Raw genomic sequence first — 15,382 nt, forward strand, 5'->3', positions numbered from 1 at the left:
TAATTAATTCCCAGCCCCTTTCCGGACTGGAAATTCAAGTAATGTAATGCATTGTGGTTACCCTCCCATTTGGCTGGAAGGCTTTTCTAATCTTTGTCCTAAACACATTTAACAGGTCATTTAAAACCGGCAAAAGGTCTGAGGCAAGGAGCTGGTGGGTGTTTATGAGTTTAGCTCTTGTTCTTTATTGTTGTGAAGGATGGGTGTTGTGCAGCATGATTAGTACATTTCTAAGATTAGATGTGATGTCAGTCATTACAGAGAGTAAAAAAAGTTGCATTTTGTCATGAATGAGACCAATTGGCCTGCTTTCCTTCATAGAGCCCTATTGTCTGTACCACGATTGATTTTTTTTTAAAGTCACACATGTGAATGGAACCCAGATTGACCTCAATATGTCTGGCTTAACTGTGGGACTTGCTCTCAAGTTGTCCTGAAGACAGGTCATGGACGGGAAAGAAAACAAAATTGCATTCTTACCTTCATTTGTCAATATGAAATTACCTGAGTGATGGATGAACAATTTAAAGCTTCAGAGAAACTGTTATAGACAGTACGTTTTCCATTTAAATTATTGGTAAATCTTAACAAAACTAATTAAATGGTCAATACAACATATCCAAAATTATTCAGGAAGCTAATTTGAATACTGTAGGCTACTTATACTAAATTCTGTCTTGTAAGTTTGCTTTCAGTTTAATCACAGAAGAGACCTAGCACTCGCAGCTCAGTTGTTTCCCTTATGCTTGATCACAGGAAGAAGCGGTATCAGTATCTTAACAGTCGTCCAGTGTGGAAATGCTGGCCTCCGGCTCTGGATTGGTCAGTCACTGGCTCTCAGGGGTCCTATAGTCTGTCAACTCTCGCTGCTGGTGTCGACTTTACCGAATCACACAGCTGACGCTGAACGCGCCGACGGAATCATTCACGAGTCATGAATCTCTGAGGACTCCCAAGTTTTTGTATTTCTTTTTCCGAGGGGTTGACTTTTCATCTTCATGGGATTCCCAGCTTATTTTGTTTTTCTTATTCAGTCATTCCAGGGGTTATCAACTCTGATGGTAAGTTGAAACCAACAACTAATAAGAATGTTTAGATAGAGCCAGCGGGGTTTCGATTGAATTGAATTTGTTTTATTATATTTCAATTAAACAATTTGTGCACCGCTTAAGTGCATTTTTAATATTGAAGCGAATCATTTAGGTTACTTTGTTTTTAAGAGTTAAAACGCACGTTGTGCCCAGTTTTACAAGCATCAAAATATTTTAGAACGACCCCAATTGTAGACGTGTGATTTAAAAACGGCCTTTAAAAATGACAATTAATATATAGTACTATTGAATTATATATGCCTATTGTATATTAAATGTAGGCTACGTTTTAAGCGCAAACTTGCAGTGCCATATAGTACTGCAGTGAAACTGCCCTGTATGGCAAGCTAATTTAGCATTTAAAACACTATTTTGTTATAGCCTATACATCTTTTTAAACCAGTATTTTTTTCTAGTAAGTAATAGCATATTTTAAAATTTCACCGCTAGTAACTATTCTTTAGATGCTAATACTTATTTCAGTAGTGACTAATATATTTATGCTTATTCATACATATCTCTACTTAATTTATTTCTAGTCACTAGTTACTTGAATCTATTCCAGTTTTACTATAACTTGTTAGACACTATTAGACAAGATATTTCTGTGTATGTATTCCAATTGTTAATAGTGTACTTTGTAAATGAACTACACATCACACTGTTTCCTGAAGTACACGGCAAAATCGCCCAAATGTTAACACTCGGCGTCAAACACCAGCAAGGTATCTATGTGTCCACCCTATGCAGTGTTATATTGTGCTTTTAAATGTGTTAACTTTGTGATGATTCAGCACTCTATATTGTTAAAAGTTAACCATCATTTAACTTTTTTTTTTTTTTTAGACATTGTATATTTCTGTATATCACTGATATCAACTGGTATAGATGCTAGATACTGTATTCTGGTCTGATAAATGGGTAGTAGTATGAAATAAGTACTAGTAAACCTGCAATAGATAATATTATTATTGGGATAGTTAACTGTTGAAATCTGAACAGCTCCCCAAATAATACAATGACAAAAATTGCAAACATTGCTTAACAATGGAATAGTTGGTAGTGACTAACATAAAAAAAAAGTAATGCATGATTACTAGTGAAATCAAAAACAATACTAGTCACTATTTGATAACTTATGCATATTTATAGATACTATTTAGTTTAATTAATGTTAAACCTTTTCCAAGCTTGCCATAGATGTGCAAGTCTTTATAAAGGATTTTCTGTGTAGATGTGTTTGAAGTGTTTTGACGGCTATTTTTTTGTAGATGCCTGTGTAGTTTTATGAATATTTCAGTGGTTCAGCCAAATGGAGCCTGTTTAATTTTTATTATGATTTTTTTTTTTTTTACTTCTGACATTCCTAAAGGGGTTTACAATTCTTGCTGATGCGGGAGAACTGGAGAGAAAATAAAGTGTAGATTTTTATATCTTAAGGGTTAGTGTTTTGAGTTTAGTTTTTATTTATATTGAAAAATTTTTTATATTAAATGTATTTTCTATATCTGTCTTGAGCCACATTGTGCCCTTAACTTCGTAACAGCAAATAAATCATAGAACGTAAGAATCAAAACAGATTTTCAACTGAAAAATTAAGCATTTTATTATCATTTTTCATTTTATGAGCCTATCAATCAGCCGAGGTAAAAGGAGAGTAAAACGGCTATAAAACCATCATTCACACACAGCTGAAGTACATCTGTTTGTTCTGAGCCGGCCCTGCTGTTTCATCTGCAGTGTTTGAATTGGTTTGCTATCAAACCGTGATATTTTGGGTTGATTTAGTTAGGGATGTCAGCAGTATGAGGAATGAGCCGGATTCTGAGCCAGATATAGTTTGAGACTGTGCTAAATGATGGATGAATGTATGATGTTTTCCATCATCCATCCACAAGGGTCCACTGTTGAGTCTGGTGTTGGCACAGGTCACAATCTGCCTAGTAGTTTAAACATTGTTTTCTTTGTAAACACAAAGCACTGAAACCAGAAGAGTACTTTGGGAAACTGATCAAAGGGTTCATCCAGTGTTGTGGAGACCCGTTTTTCTGTTGTCCCATTGTCATCCCCTAAACTCTCACAGATCCATATCAATGGCTGTGAGGCTGGGCATCAAGATTGACTAGTTTACTATGTTTTCTCACCTGTTTGCTACAATCATTTTTACCTCCCCCACTTTCAATTCTTATTTACGACAGTCACCTATTCACATTCTTTTCATTTTTGTTCTTTTTTGTTTATTTCTTTCTTGTTTTAAGAAATTAAACCGTGATTGAACACTTGTTAGGATGTCAGGAGACATTGTGTTGCAAATACTTTACTGCATGTTAAAGACCCCATGTGGTTTTTAGTCAATGTATATCATCAGCTTTGAGGTCATCTGTGTAATAATGTGCTCCTAAAAGTTCACAAACAGTAATGATAATAATAATAAATCAAATAAAAATCTTTCTCTTCCATAAAAAAACTAAACATTTATGACTTATCGTGTGCAGGGGTGCATCAGATTTTTTATGTTTTTTGTTTTTTTTTGCCAATAGAATTCACTCTAGAATGACATTATCCCTCCCCCATACTTCGTACCACCTGTAAATGTCTAACAATAGCAATATAAAATATATAAATTCTAATTAAAAAATGCCATTAATAATAATAATTAAAAGGTTTGTATTCTTTTGATTTGTAATGGGCAAATAAATGATTGAAAAAAGCAATAAATAAATAAAGTGGCAGAACAGCTGTTTTCTCATGTCTTCCAGAGGTGGATAACCTCGGCATCAGTGTGGGAACACTCCAGGGTAAATAGCTCAGACTCCCAGTTAAGGGCTTCTGAATGACTTCCAATAAACTGTAAAACAAAAGTAAAGAGCTTCTGGCCATCACTACGGGTGTGTCTGGTAAATGTAAAGTCTGAGATAAAGAATATCCACTTCAAGTTTCCTTTGTTTTCTCATGTTTTTCAAAGTATTAGCTTGCCATTTGTGTTTACAAGAAAGGGCTTTGCGTCAGGAAAAGCTCAACATTTTGTTATGTTACACGTTGTGCTTCTGTGCACTCTGTATTGTTTACTTAAAACCCCATATTGTTGTCAGTGTCAACAATAACTTAAAATGGTTGACTAATCTCTTTCTTTCCTCAGATCAAACATCAACCTTATTGTCATCAATCATGAAATGCTTTACGGTTAGAGCATGAAGCATTTCTCAATCATGTACACATAAAAAAAACAAGAATTTTCAAAGTTGTAAATAACAGAATCTTGGAATATGTTTTACAAGAAAATGCTTTTAATTCAATGTGTTACTTGCCATTTCTTTGTAATTAGTTATGAAATCAATTGTGTGTTAATTTTTTGACTGAAAATTGTTTCTACACCAAACTTTTTCCGTCTAAAATTCTAAAATGATTACTTAATCTGTTTTTATTCAGTCCATCTCTTCAGAGGCTTGCTTCCCAGAACCTTATTGTCATCAATCATGAAATGCTTTACGATTAGAGCATGAAGCATTTCTCAATCATGTACACAAAAAAAAAAAATGAATTTTCAAAGTTGTAAATAACAGAATCTTGGAATATGTTTTACAAGAAAATGCTTTTAATTTAATGTGTTACTTGCCATTTCTTTGTAATTAGTTATGAAATCAATTGTGTGTTAATTTTTTGACTGAAAATTGTTTCTACACCAAACTTTTTCCGTCTAAAATTCTAAAATGATTACTTAATCTGTTTTTATTCAGTCCATCTCTTCAGAGGCTTGCTTCCCAGTCGATAACATCATTTCCTTTCTTTTTTCTCCAGGGAATGCAGTGGAATACTAAATGTTATAGAAAGACGGGTAAGCAACACATGGAACGGGGACTGGACCATCATATCTAACGCCATGACATGGGATCATAATGGATTTTCAAATTATTATTTAATACCAAATCTCTCTAAAAAATCTGAGGAGAAATGTCTGTAGATACTTTTTAAAATATTTACCAAGTTTTTGTTTTTAATTGGTGATTCAACAATCTGGAACGTTTTTAACAAGGTAACACTTGATTATTGGTCTTCTGGCCTCGTGAGGTGGCTGTAGCGTGGAGCTGCAGCTATGGACATTGAGGCGAGGCATCGTCCTTTCTCCCCAGCAAGCTCACCATGCTGAACAATGTCTTCGACGTGTTGTACATGATTCTGGAGCTGCTGATTGCCCTGCTCTCGGTCCTGGGCAACGTGTTGGTCTGCTGGGCAGTGGGCCTCAACAGCAACCTCCAGAGCATCACCAACTTCTTTGTTGTTTCGTTGGCCGTGGCGGACATCGCAGTGGGTGTGCTGGCCATTCCCTTCTCCGTCGTGATTAGCACTGGTTTCTGTGCCAATTTCTACGGTTGTCTGTTCATCGCCTGCTTCGTCCTAGTGCTGACCCAGAGCTCCATATTTAGTCTTCTAGCCATTGCCATCGACCGCTACATTGCTATCAAGATCCCGCTAAGGTGAGTGAAGGGTGTTGCTGTCAGAACATGTATCTTTGTACATTGATCATATTTCAGGGAGGTTGTTTCTCTAAATCTTAAAGGCATGTTTGTTGAAGATGTTTGTTACATTTTGTAGAATAATGCTTCACCTCTTTTAAATAGTTTTGGCCTTAAAGAAAAAAGGTTTTGACTACTTTTTTTGCCTTATTCCAACTTATGTTTTGGATGCTGAAGTCCCCACCAAACTTCTTAACTAGCTTAGCCAGCATTCTGCTCTCTGGTTGACCAGCATTTTTTGAAACATCAAACCAGCTAGACCAGCATAATCCCACTGAAAGTGCACACTTAAAATCAAATTTTACTGGTTTAAGCTGGTCTTAAAGGGATAGTTCACCCAAAAATGAAAATTTGATGTTTATCTGCTTACCCCCAGGGCATCCAAGATGTAGGTGATTTTGTTTCTTCAGTAGAACACAAACGAAGATTTTTAACTCAAACCGTTGCAGTCTGTCAGTCATATAATGGAAGTGAATGGGAATCACTCAAAGCCGTGATTCCCATTCACTTCCATTATATGACAGACAGACTGCAACGGTTTGAGTTAAAAATCTTCGTTTGTGTTCTACTGAAGAAACAAAGTCACCTACATCTTGGATGCCCTGGGGGTAAGCAGATAAACATCAAATTTTCATTTTTGGGTGAACTATCCCTTTAAGCAGGCCTAGCTGAAAAGTGATCAAAACCCCTCTAAAACCAGCCTGACCAGGCTGGGAAACCAGCTAAGACCAGCAAATTAACTTAGACTGGCTTAAGATGTATTTTATTTCAGCAAGAAAACCAGCCTGGACCAGTATGGAGATTTATTTTGGTTTAAGTGTTCAGGTCTTCAGATGGTCTTGCTGAAAAATAATTACCCCAAAGACCAGTCTTAAAGATTTTTTTTTCAACAAGGAAACCAGCCTGGAGATTTATGCTGGTTTAAGCTGGTCTTTTCAAGAATTAACCACACATGGCACTGTTCCCATTTGTCGGGACAAACCATGCCTTTTTTTTAACACTGTATGTCCCAGTAATGGGACACACTGTGTCTTTCCAACAAGATTCTTGGCTATTTTTGGGTGAAAATTATTTAAGAACATAGCAAGGCCTAACCTCTTGATTTTGAGGCTGTCTTTGAGCATAACCTATCATAAATCTGATTTACTCTGGAATGTTTTTGCTAATAGTTTGCACAGATTTCCTTAGCAAGCATCCACTTCTGTTTTTTTGTCAGTCATAAGTCTTTTATCAGATGCCAGTTTTATTCCATAACCTCTTTACACTTCATAATGAGTCAATTAGCACTGTTCAGAATGAGCAGCTAACATGCTAATGGAGATTGAGGTAATGTTGGGATAATAGTATCTCTTGTGTTTTAGAATGGTCAGTTCAGCTGGTTTCAATGAGATGTGTGATAGACTGTGTGTGCGTCCACGTCCTGTCAGCAGGTTTTGGGTGGGGGACTGGGATGTTTTCTCTGTGTGGCTCACTGAACTTCCACATCTGGAGAATGAGACAAATAGAGGCCAAGGAACTCCGCTGTTCTCCTACACTGGGCCAAAAAGAGACTCTCAAAATAGATTTCTGTTCCAAACACTGACATTTCTGAGCACATTCTTTCTTCTTAATTGCTCCAATGAGAGAATTTGCTGGAAATACTGTGAATGAATGCTAGGATCATTAGCATTGTGGTTGTATCAGGGTTGTGCTTATGTTCACGTTGTATCCAAATTACCATAATTACGAGATTTTACTTTGAGTTATATTAGTATTAATTTATATGATTAAAAAAGTATTTGTGAAAGAAATAAAGAAACCCACTAGTGTGCAAACTGTTTTTGTAAAGTAAATGGAACCCAGTTTTAGACTTCTGTAATTATGAGATAAATTTATGAATTATGAGATACATACGAGTTACATTGTGAGATATGAAGTCACAGTTGAGATGTAAGTCGCAATTTTGCAAAGTCACAATTCACAATTATGAAAGCTAGATGCAATTGTGAAATATAAAATCGTAACCGGGAGATTCAAGGCCAGAATTGTGAGAACTAGTCGCAATTTATGAGAAAAAAATTTTAATTGTAAGATATAAAGTCAGAAATGTGAGAACTAGTTGCAAATAAAATTGCAGGAAATAAAATTATAATTGTAAGATATAAAGACAATTGTGAGAACTAGTCGCAATTTATGAGAAAAAAATGGTAATTGTAAGATATAAAGTCAGAAATTTGAGAACTACACTGAACAAAATGCTGTCATTTGCATACTTTTGTTAGTACTTTGGACCTTTTAGATGTGCAGTCTAGACAAACTGGAACAAACACTTATGACTGGGGAATTTGAAAAATATGATTCTCTCTCTCTCTCTTCCAGATACAACAGCCTAGTAACCGGGCAGCGTGCAAGAGGCATCATAGCGATCTGCTGGGTCCTGTCGGTTATCATCGGTCTAACACCCATGTTAGGCTGGCACAAAGCCCACTCAGAAGAGGCCCTCAACAGCACCTGTCCACCCGGTATGATGGAGTGTTTGTTCGAGCAGGTGGTGGTCATGGACTACATGGTTTACTTCAACTTCTTCGCCTTCGTGCTGCTGCCTTTGCTCCTCATGCTGGCCATTTACCTACGGATCTTTATGGCTGCACGCCACCAACTCAAATGCATTGAGTCCAAAGCTGTACCCTGCGAGCTCAAGTCCCGCTCCACCCTGCAGAAAGAGGTCCACGCCGCGAAATCTCTGGCGATTATTGTTGGCCTGTTCGCTGTTTGCTGGTTGCCGCTGCACATCATCAACTGTTTCACTCTGTTTTGTCCAAAGTGTGAACGGCCGCCGGTTCTTATCATGTACCTGGCTATAATTCTCTCACATGCAAACTCAGTCGTGAACCCGTTCATTTACGCCTACCGCATACGTGAATTCAGATATACTTTTCGGAAGATCGTACGCTATCACATTTTGGGTAGACAAGAGCCTCTTTCTTGCAACGGGAGCACCCGTACCTCAGCCCGAACGAGTGTGGTAGATTCTCTCCGGATTAAAGTCAACGGCCTGGTGCGAGACCTCTACACCGAACAGAGCAGCACCACCAGCAGCTGTGAAAGTGCTGAACCCGGCCACACACACAGACCTGTTACTACGGAAAACTCCGTATTAGACAACCAGCCTATGGAACTCACTAATTCTCACAGACATCTGGGACTGAGGCATCCAGAGTCGCTGCTCACTGGGAATAATGAGGGCGTTGCATGCAGGAAGCATGCCGTACTTGACATTACGGATGGGAATGATCCATCCTCGCCGCTTCATGTTAAATCAGCTCTGTACCTACAAACAGCCCACTGTGTTGAACTCACAGAGGTTTCCTGATAATTAATACACTCTGAATGATGGATTCTAATTATTTATTGCTGCTTCAAAAAAAATGATGGGCTAAAATATGAAATACAAAGTATGTATTTTTGCTTTTTTAAGGACTTGACATTATTGTGGAGCTGTAGTAGCTCAGAACTGAGTATGTTTGATATTATAATTAATGTAATGATAATGTACATATTAAAGAGCATCAAAAATGAATATCAGTTCTTTTATATGAGGTTTTTTTTTTTCAGTCTTAAAAATGTAAAAAATTGTGAATTCTAAAAATCCCCTTTTCAGTTCATGAGTTGGTATTGGTTACAGGATGTTGAATTTGATTTTTTTCAGTACAAAATAAATTAATTGATTAATTAATTAATCTGAGTATTCCCAAAATTAGAACAGTAAAACTGTTTAGAGATATTTCTCTTAATTAAATTCAATACCCTCAGCAATTAACACAGAGATTAAAAACTATTTTATATTTGTCATACAGACCCACAAAATGTCCATAACATTTTGCAAGATAATCATTATTAAAAAAAATATTGAAACATTTGAATCTGTTGATTATATGGTATATTTATATAATAGGTTGGAGTTAACAAATGTTCTTCCACCATGGTCCATAAGGTAAACATTATTGATTAAATTTAGAGCAGTGTGTGTAAGATGTTACTAATGTCTGCACTGCACTTCCATTTTAATTCTACTTTCATAAATCCAAATTTGAATTACAATTCTACATCCTGTGTGCTTCTTTAATTCAAATTCAGGAATTTAAAAAGCATTTTCAATACAGTTCTTAATGGTTTGCACTGAGACTGGGAGCACTTGCTGATTATTTTCTTCACTCACTCAGCATCTGCACTGCAACACAAACATAAACCCAAACTTCTACATGCACAAATACCCATAGACAACTGATTTGTTAGTTGATTTCTATCTGGGAACTGGGCGAGCATGTTAATGAAAGTTAGTCAGTAAGATTTCATAAAGCTAGCATATGCATGCAGCATTGCAAGTCATGCCATGTATTTTGGCTGCATATTTTGTAGGCTCTGTGAAAAGTTTTAAGCAGTGTTACTCTTTGACTCTGGTTTTCTATGAGGCACTTTCCACAAATAGGTTGCATTTGAGTCCCATTATTTCGGTTTTTATTGTATTAAGGGCACACATGCTTTTTGTATTGAGAACTATTAGATAAGTTATATATCTCATATAAATGTAGCCTAGCATAAAAGTAGCTAATTGTAAACACACTGAATGCCTGTTCACTTAAAATGGTTATTTTGGCCTTATTGACTGCAACTTTTCATAATAACTGTGTTTAGACATAAAGTTGGTAAAAGGGTTGCAAAATTTGCAGAATTAACAGAGCATTGCACGAGACAATCAACATTTCCTAAGCACCTCATTTGACTGACCATTTGTTTAAACTAAAATTATTTTTGCTGCCTTATTTTATTTGTGGAAAGATTATCTAAATTAAACCACTCTTTTGAGCACATACAGATCCCTGTCTATTAGAGGTCTGTAAAGATAATGTAGTTAACAGAGTTTGTGTAATAAATGAAGATGTTACTGTAATATCCTATTGCGGCCTAATCATAATTTCTCACACCAAACAAGTATTGTCATGAGAGAATACCAGCAGCTAACAGAAATCTTTATATAAACCGTACTATTTCTTTCTTTCTTTCTGTCCTCTATTTTTCCTTGTTAAACTGTTAGTTGCAACTGTCAATTCTGGTCACTCTGTGCATTGTGGGTATTTTTCTACAGGTTACATCGATACGTCATAGCGGGCGACAAGTGACTCTTTATGAGTGAGTCAATGAATCGTTCACTCAAACGATTCATTCACAAACACTGATTCATTCAGTAAAAAAACACCGCTACTGTGACGTGCGATGTGGCTGCATTTGAAACTATTTTTTGATGATGTTTAGAAAGAACAGACGAAGAAACGGCCAATATTCTGTAAGCTACTCAAAACTTAATGTTTACTGAACGGTTGTATATATTAAATACTATTGCTCATAATATTGCTTTAATATTTAATATAAAAACTATCAGTAAACAACTTGGCCTAAGTGTGATATAGCTCAAGTGCAGGCTTTAAAATTATTTGCGATTTTCCTTCCAAAGAAGGAGTCTCCAGATATGGAGACATGAAGTAGTCATCCCGGGAGAGGCTGTGCTGGATCACACACTGAAGGGTCTTATGAATCCTAACATTGTATCTTTCCCAGCCCATTCCCAAAGTCCCAAAATATTCCAGGTTAAAGGGTGCACTAGTGCATCTCAAGAGATTTCTAAAGTAGCCTATTTTAGGGTAGCATTATCTTTCTTCTGAATCGAGCTCCACATATGATATACAGATATACAAATCTGGGTACAGAGATCTTCCTACTTCAAACACACCTGATTCAGATTGAATCGTATGTAGACAGACTAGGCCTACATCAAAAACTGCTGAAAAGCTCCTGAGCTAACGGATTTTTCACAAATTTTTTTACACCCAAACATTTACAGTAATCCAGCTCGAGTTATTTCAAACAAAAGCTCATTGTGTGTTGACACAAAATGATGTTAAATGTACCCGTGTTCCTCGTCTAAAAATGCAGTATTCACACCCATCTTCCTAATGAACTCTGATGATGACTCCTGGGCTGGTCTCCGTGTCTGCCAGTGCCAGCGGAGCTTTTGGATCATCTTACCAACAATAGCAATTTGTGTCTGCACCGACATATAGGTACTGTTGTTGCGCTTCGGGCGTCCCGAGTTCGAGTTCCAGCTCACTGACCTTTCCAGGACCATCTATCTCAATTGTATCAGGGGGCAGTTGTAACATTCAATTCCTCCAATCAGAAACAAGCTAGAGTGATGATGACACTACAACATGCTCAGGCTCAGCCAAAGAAAGACTATAGAATACCTTAAAGGGACTTTGGCTCAGCAGGATTCTCGATCTGCCTGTGAAATGGGAACACAACAAGCTTGTTCCAGATGCTTTGGCGCTGCGCAGACCGCATCGGCGTATGACATCAAAGTACCGCGAGAGCAATTCAAAAGCACACGAGTCGTCTGTTCTCCAATCGGTACTTTGATGTCATACGCCGATCGGTCTGCGAAGCGCCGATTCATCTCGAACAAGTGTAATAATCATTTCACCTCAGGAGATTTTTTTTTTTAACGAAACATTTCTTTTGAGGTATGAAAGTTACTTTTTGTATGTGCAGTATTTTTCGCCTGCTCTCTAAAGTTCAGATGACTGCAAATTTAAACTTACATTTTATCTTTAGGTTATTGATAAAAAAAAGTATGCTAACATGAACAACCTATGCTAATATAGACCTAGCTCTTTTATTCTGTTAATATGTTAATATTCTGTACATTTCATTAAAGTTTGGTTAAAGACTGCTCTTGACTCATCAGTTGATTATGTATTTGAATAAAATATATTTAAATAATATATTAAATATTATATTTTAAAAAAATTAAATCTAGTTACTTCTAGAATAGTTGTCTTCTACAAAAATAGAAATAGACTTTTGCTTTTTGAATGCATATGAATGCATATGATGCCTGACATCTACAAAAAAAAATCTTAAGCAACATTATTGGATATTACAGCAGTAACATGATTACTTTGAAATATGCCTTTATTTGAGATACAGTGGGTTAATATGACTTATTTTTCAGTGTTACAATTGCCTCCAGACACTGTTACAATCGCCCACACAAAGGGGGCAACTGACTTCTTTCATTTAATTTTATATTATATTCTTGTCCTTTGAAATATATATAAATTGTATTATTAATTAGTGCACCTATATATTTGTTTCTTATGTCAAAAGATGACAAGTGTATATCAAGTAGTCTGTGAGGTATGAAGGAAAATGTAAAAAAATGTTACAATTGCCTCCAGTCTCCCCTATATTTATAAAACATGGTAACCCTTGGCACACATCTATATTTTACTGCACTAAGCAAACATGCTGATTGGTCTAATATTTGACATAAAGGTCGTAGAGGTTCATGTCACATTTAAATTTGTGGAAAAGACCTGTTGATGAAGCTGATGATGTTTACACACTGATAACATTTTTTTTTAACATTTGAGGTTATGACTGCTCAAGCCTGTGTTGTCATGGAGTTGCTGTCTGTGCCTCATCGGCTGTTATTCTGGCAAGATTTACAGGATTGTGTATCAGCAATGGTGCTATAAAACAGCGGTTCTCAACCAGAGGGCCTGGGGCCCACTAGGGCTCCTCAGCTCCCAATTAAAGGGGCCTCAAGATGACTAAAAATATATTTTAATTAATTTTAAAAGTGTGGTGGGAAAAAAACATGTAAACTAATATATTTTATGATACAATTGGGTGTTTTTATAATGCATTTACAATACTGTTCAAAAGTTTGAGGTAAAGATTAAAAAATATATATATTTATTTGATCAAAATACATTTAAATGGAAATATTGTGAAATATAATTACAGTTTTAAATAACAGTTTTCTATTTGAATATATTTTAAAATGTGCTTTATTCTTGTGATGGCAGAGCTGAATTTTCAGCAGCCATTACTCCAGTCTTCAGTGTCACATGATCCTATGCTGATTTGCTGCTCAAGAAATATTTCTGATTATCATTTTTGTGCAGCCTAATATTTTTGTAGAAACATGATACATTTGTTTGGATTTTTTAATGAATGGAAAGTTCAAGCTAACAGCATTTATGAAATAGAAAAATTGTGTTATTTGTTATTACATTATAAAAGTTAATTTTTTTATATATATTACATTATCTTTATAATTCACTTCCAAAATGAGCTTGTACTCAAACCACGATTCATGTGGTTTAAAGTACAGGGACAAAACTTCATCAGACATTTAAATGAATGAAGTTTGCTAACCTCTTAGTCATTCAAGACTCATTTCTTATGGCACAGCTTTTTTCCCAAGTTAGTACTGAAATAGCCACAACTGGGACGGACTTGTGCTGTTCTCTTACAGTTGCGTTTAAAGTCATGGGAAAAAGACTATAGATATGTTCCCCACTCAGCTAGACATGTCCCGGATAAGTACTTCAAAGTCTCAAAGAACCTGTCTGTCTGTGTACTACCTCCATGGAGACAAATCAGACTGGTCTGCTTCATAAAAAAAGAGTTATTTCTCTCTTCTCTTTTCAAAGGGGTTACAGAGAGAGAGACAGAAAAAAAACTGTGAGTAGTGAGTGAAAAATGTAGCCTGGTAATATGCTGCTGTTTATGTAATGCAAATTCTAGTCCAGGAGGGGAGTTCATCCATAGTTCAGTGGTGGCACAGCAGGATAATATTCTGATTACATTGAGTCTAGTCTGCCAATTACATTCAGTCCTGTAGAACTTTACAGCAATCCTCATAAACCGGGGCTTTGTCTCTAGGTATGGCTGTCGTCAACAACATTTAACTACCTTTTATTTTCCTACTGTGTGAACAGACACGTTCATTACTGCAGGCTGCTGAGACAGTAAACACATCTTAAAACTGAGATGTTCGTTACTGTGATATTTGGTGGTAAGTGCAGGATAATTTATATATATTCATATTACATACATACACATACATACAAACTATACAATTTTGAGTGCTTTTGAGGGAAGTTTCTTATGCTCACCAAGGCTGCATTTAACAGTAATATTGTGAAATAGCATTACAATTTTTTCAAATGCTTTCCTTTTTTAAGATATTTTAAAATTGATTCCTGTGATGGCAAAGCTGAATTTTCAGCATCATTGTTCCAGTCTTTGGTTTCACATGATTCATCAGAAATAATTCTAATATGCTGATTTGCTGCTTAAGAATATTTCTTATTATTATTAATGTTGAAAACAGTTGTGCTGCTTAATATTTTTTATGAAAACTGTGATGCATTTTCTTCCGGATCCTTTGAGGAATACAAAGCATTTATTTGAAACAGAAATCTTTTGTAACAAATGTCTTTACTGTCACTTTTGACCAATTTAATTCTTCCTTGCTGAATAACAGTGTTTAATTTCTTTCTTTCTTTTTCTTTTGTTTAAAAAAACAAATCGTACCCTTTTTGAACAGTAGTGTATATATTAAAGGGGTCATATGATGTGATTTCAATTTTTCCTTTCTCTTTGAAGTGTTACAAGCTCTTGGTGCATAAAGAAGATCTGTAAAGTTGCAAAGACTAAAGTCTCAAATCCAAAGAGATATTCTTTATAAAAGTTAAAGGCAGAGTAAGTGATTTCTGGTAGCCAATGTCCATATTTGAAATCACCAAAACAAACACGCCCCTACACCAAAAGGGTCTCGCCCCTATTTTGATAGCTCCGCCCCACATATACGTACGCAACCCAGGCAACGATTAGTTCTGTGAAACAAAGCAAAACCAATGTTACACCATGTCTACGGACGTGAGCGGC

General features: G+C 36.0%; 2 protein-coding genes across 3 annotated transcripts in view; both read left to right on the forward strand.

Annotated features, from left to right (window-relative positions):
• Positions 1-125: 125 nt before the first annotated feature.
• On the forward strand, positions 126-9,146 carry LOC107724898 (adenosine receptor A2a-like). 2 transcript variants are annotated; one of them, XM_016533994.1, is made up of 3 exons: positions 126-154; positions 4,890-5,566; positions 7,964-9,146. In XM_016533994.1, exons 2-3 carry the CDS (start codon positions 5,232-5,234, stop codon positions 8,955-8,957), a joined length of 1,329 nt encoding a protein of 442 aa, XP_016389480.1. In that variant the 5' UTR covers positions 126-154; positions 4,890-5,231; the 3' UTR covers positions 8,958-9,146. The 2 variants fall into 2 exon arrangements, with proteins under 2 accessions (XP_016389480.1, XP_016389478.1); XM_016533992.1 differs by lacking the exon at positions 126-154 and adding an exon at positions 821-1,061.
• Positions 9,147-14,482: 5,336 nt separating this feature from the next.
• The window catches only part of LOC107724906 (uncharacterized protein CXorf65 homolog), a 3,951-nt gene continuing 3,051 nt past the window's right edge, over positions 14,483-15,382 (forward strand). Inside the window, exon 1 of the mRNA XM_016534006.1 lies at positions 14,483-14,507. Coding sequence (XP_016389492.1) covers positions 14,483-14,507 — 25 coding nt within the window. The remainder of the gene's footprint in view (positions 14,508-15,382) is intronic.

The sequence above is a fragment of the Sinocyclocheilus rhinocerous genome, unplaced genomic scaffold, assembly GCF_001515625.1.
Source record: "Sinocyclocheilus rhinocerous isolate Xijiao unplaced genomic scaffold, SAMN03320098_v1.1 scaffold515, whole genome shotgun sequence".
Lineage (NCBI taxonomy): Eukaryota > Metazoa > Chordata > Actinopteri > Cypriniformes > Cyprinidae > Sinocyclocheilus > Sinocyclocheilus rhinocerous.

Coding starts and splice junctions, on each gene's coding strand:
- LOC107724898 (XM_016533994.1), top strand. CDS start 5,232: ATGCTGAACAATGTCTTCGACGTGTTGTACATGATTCTGGAGCTGCTG. Junction 5,567..7,963: donor GCTATCAAGATCCCGCTAAG/GTGAGTGAAGGG, acceptor TCTCTCTTCCAG/ATACAACAGCCTAGTAACCG.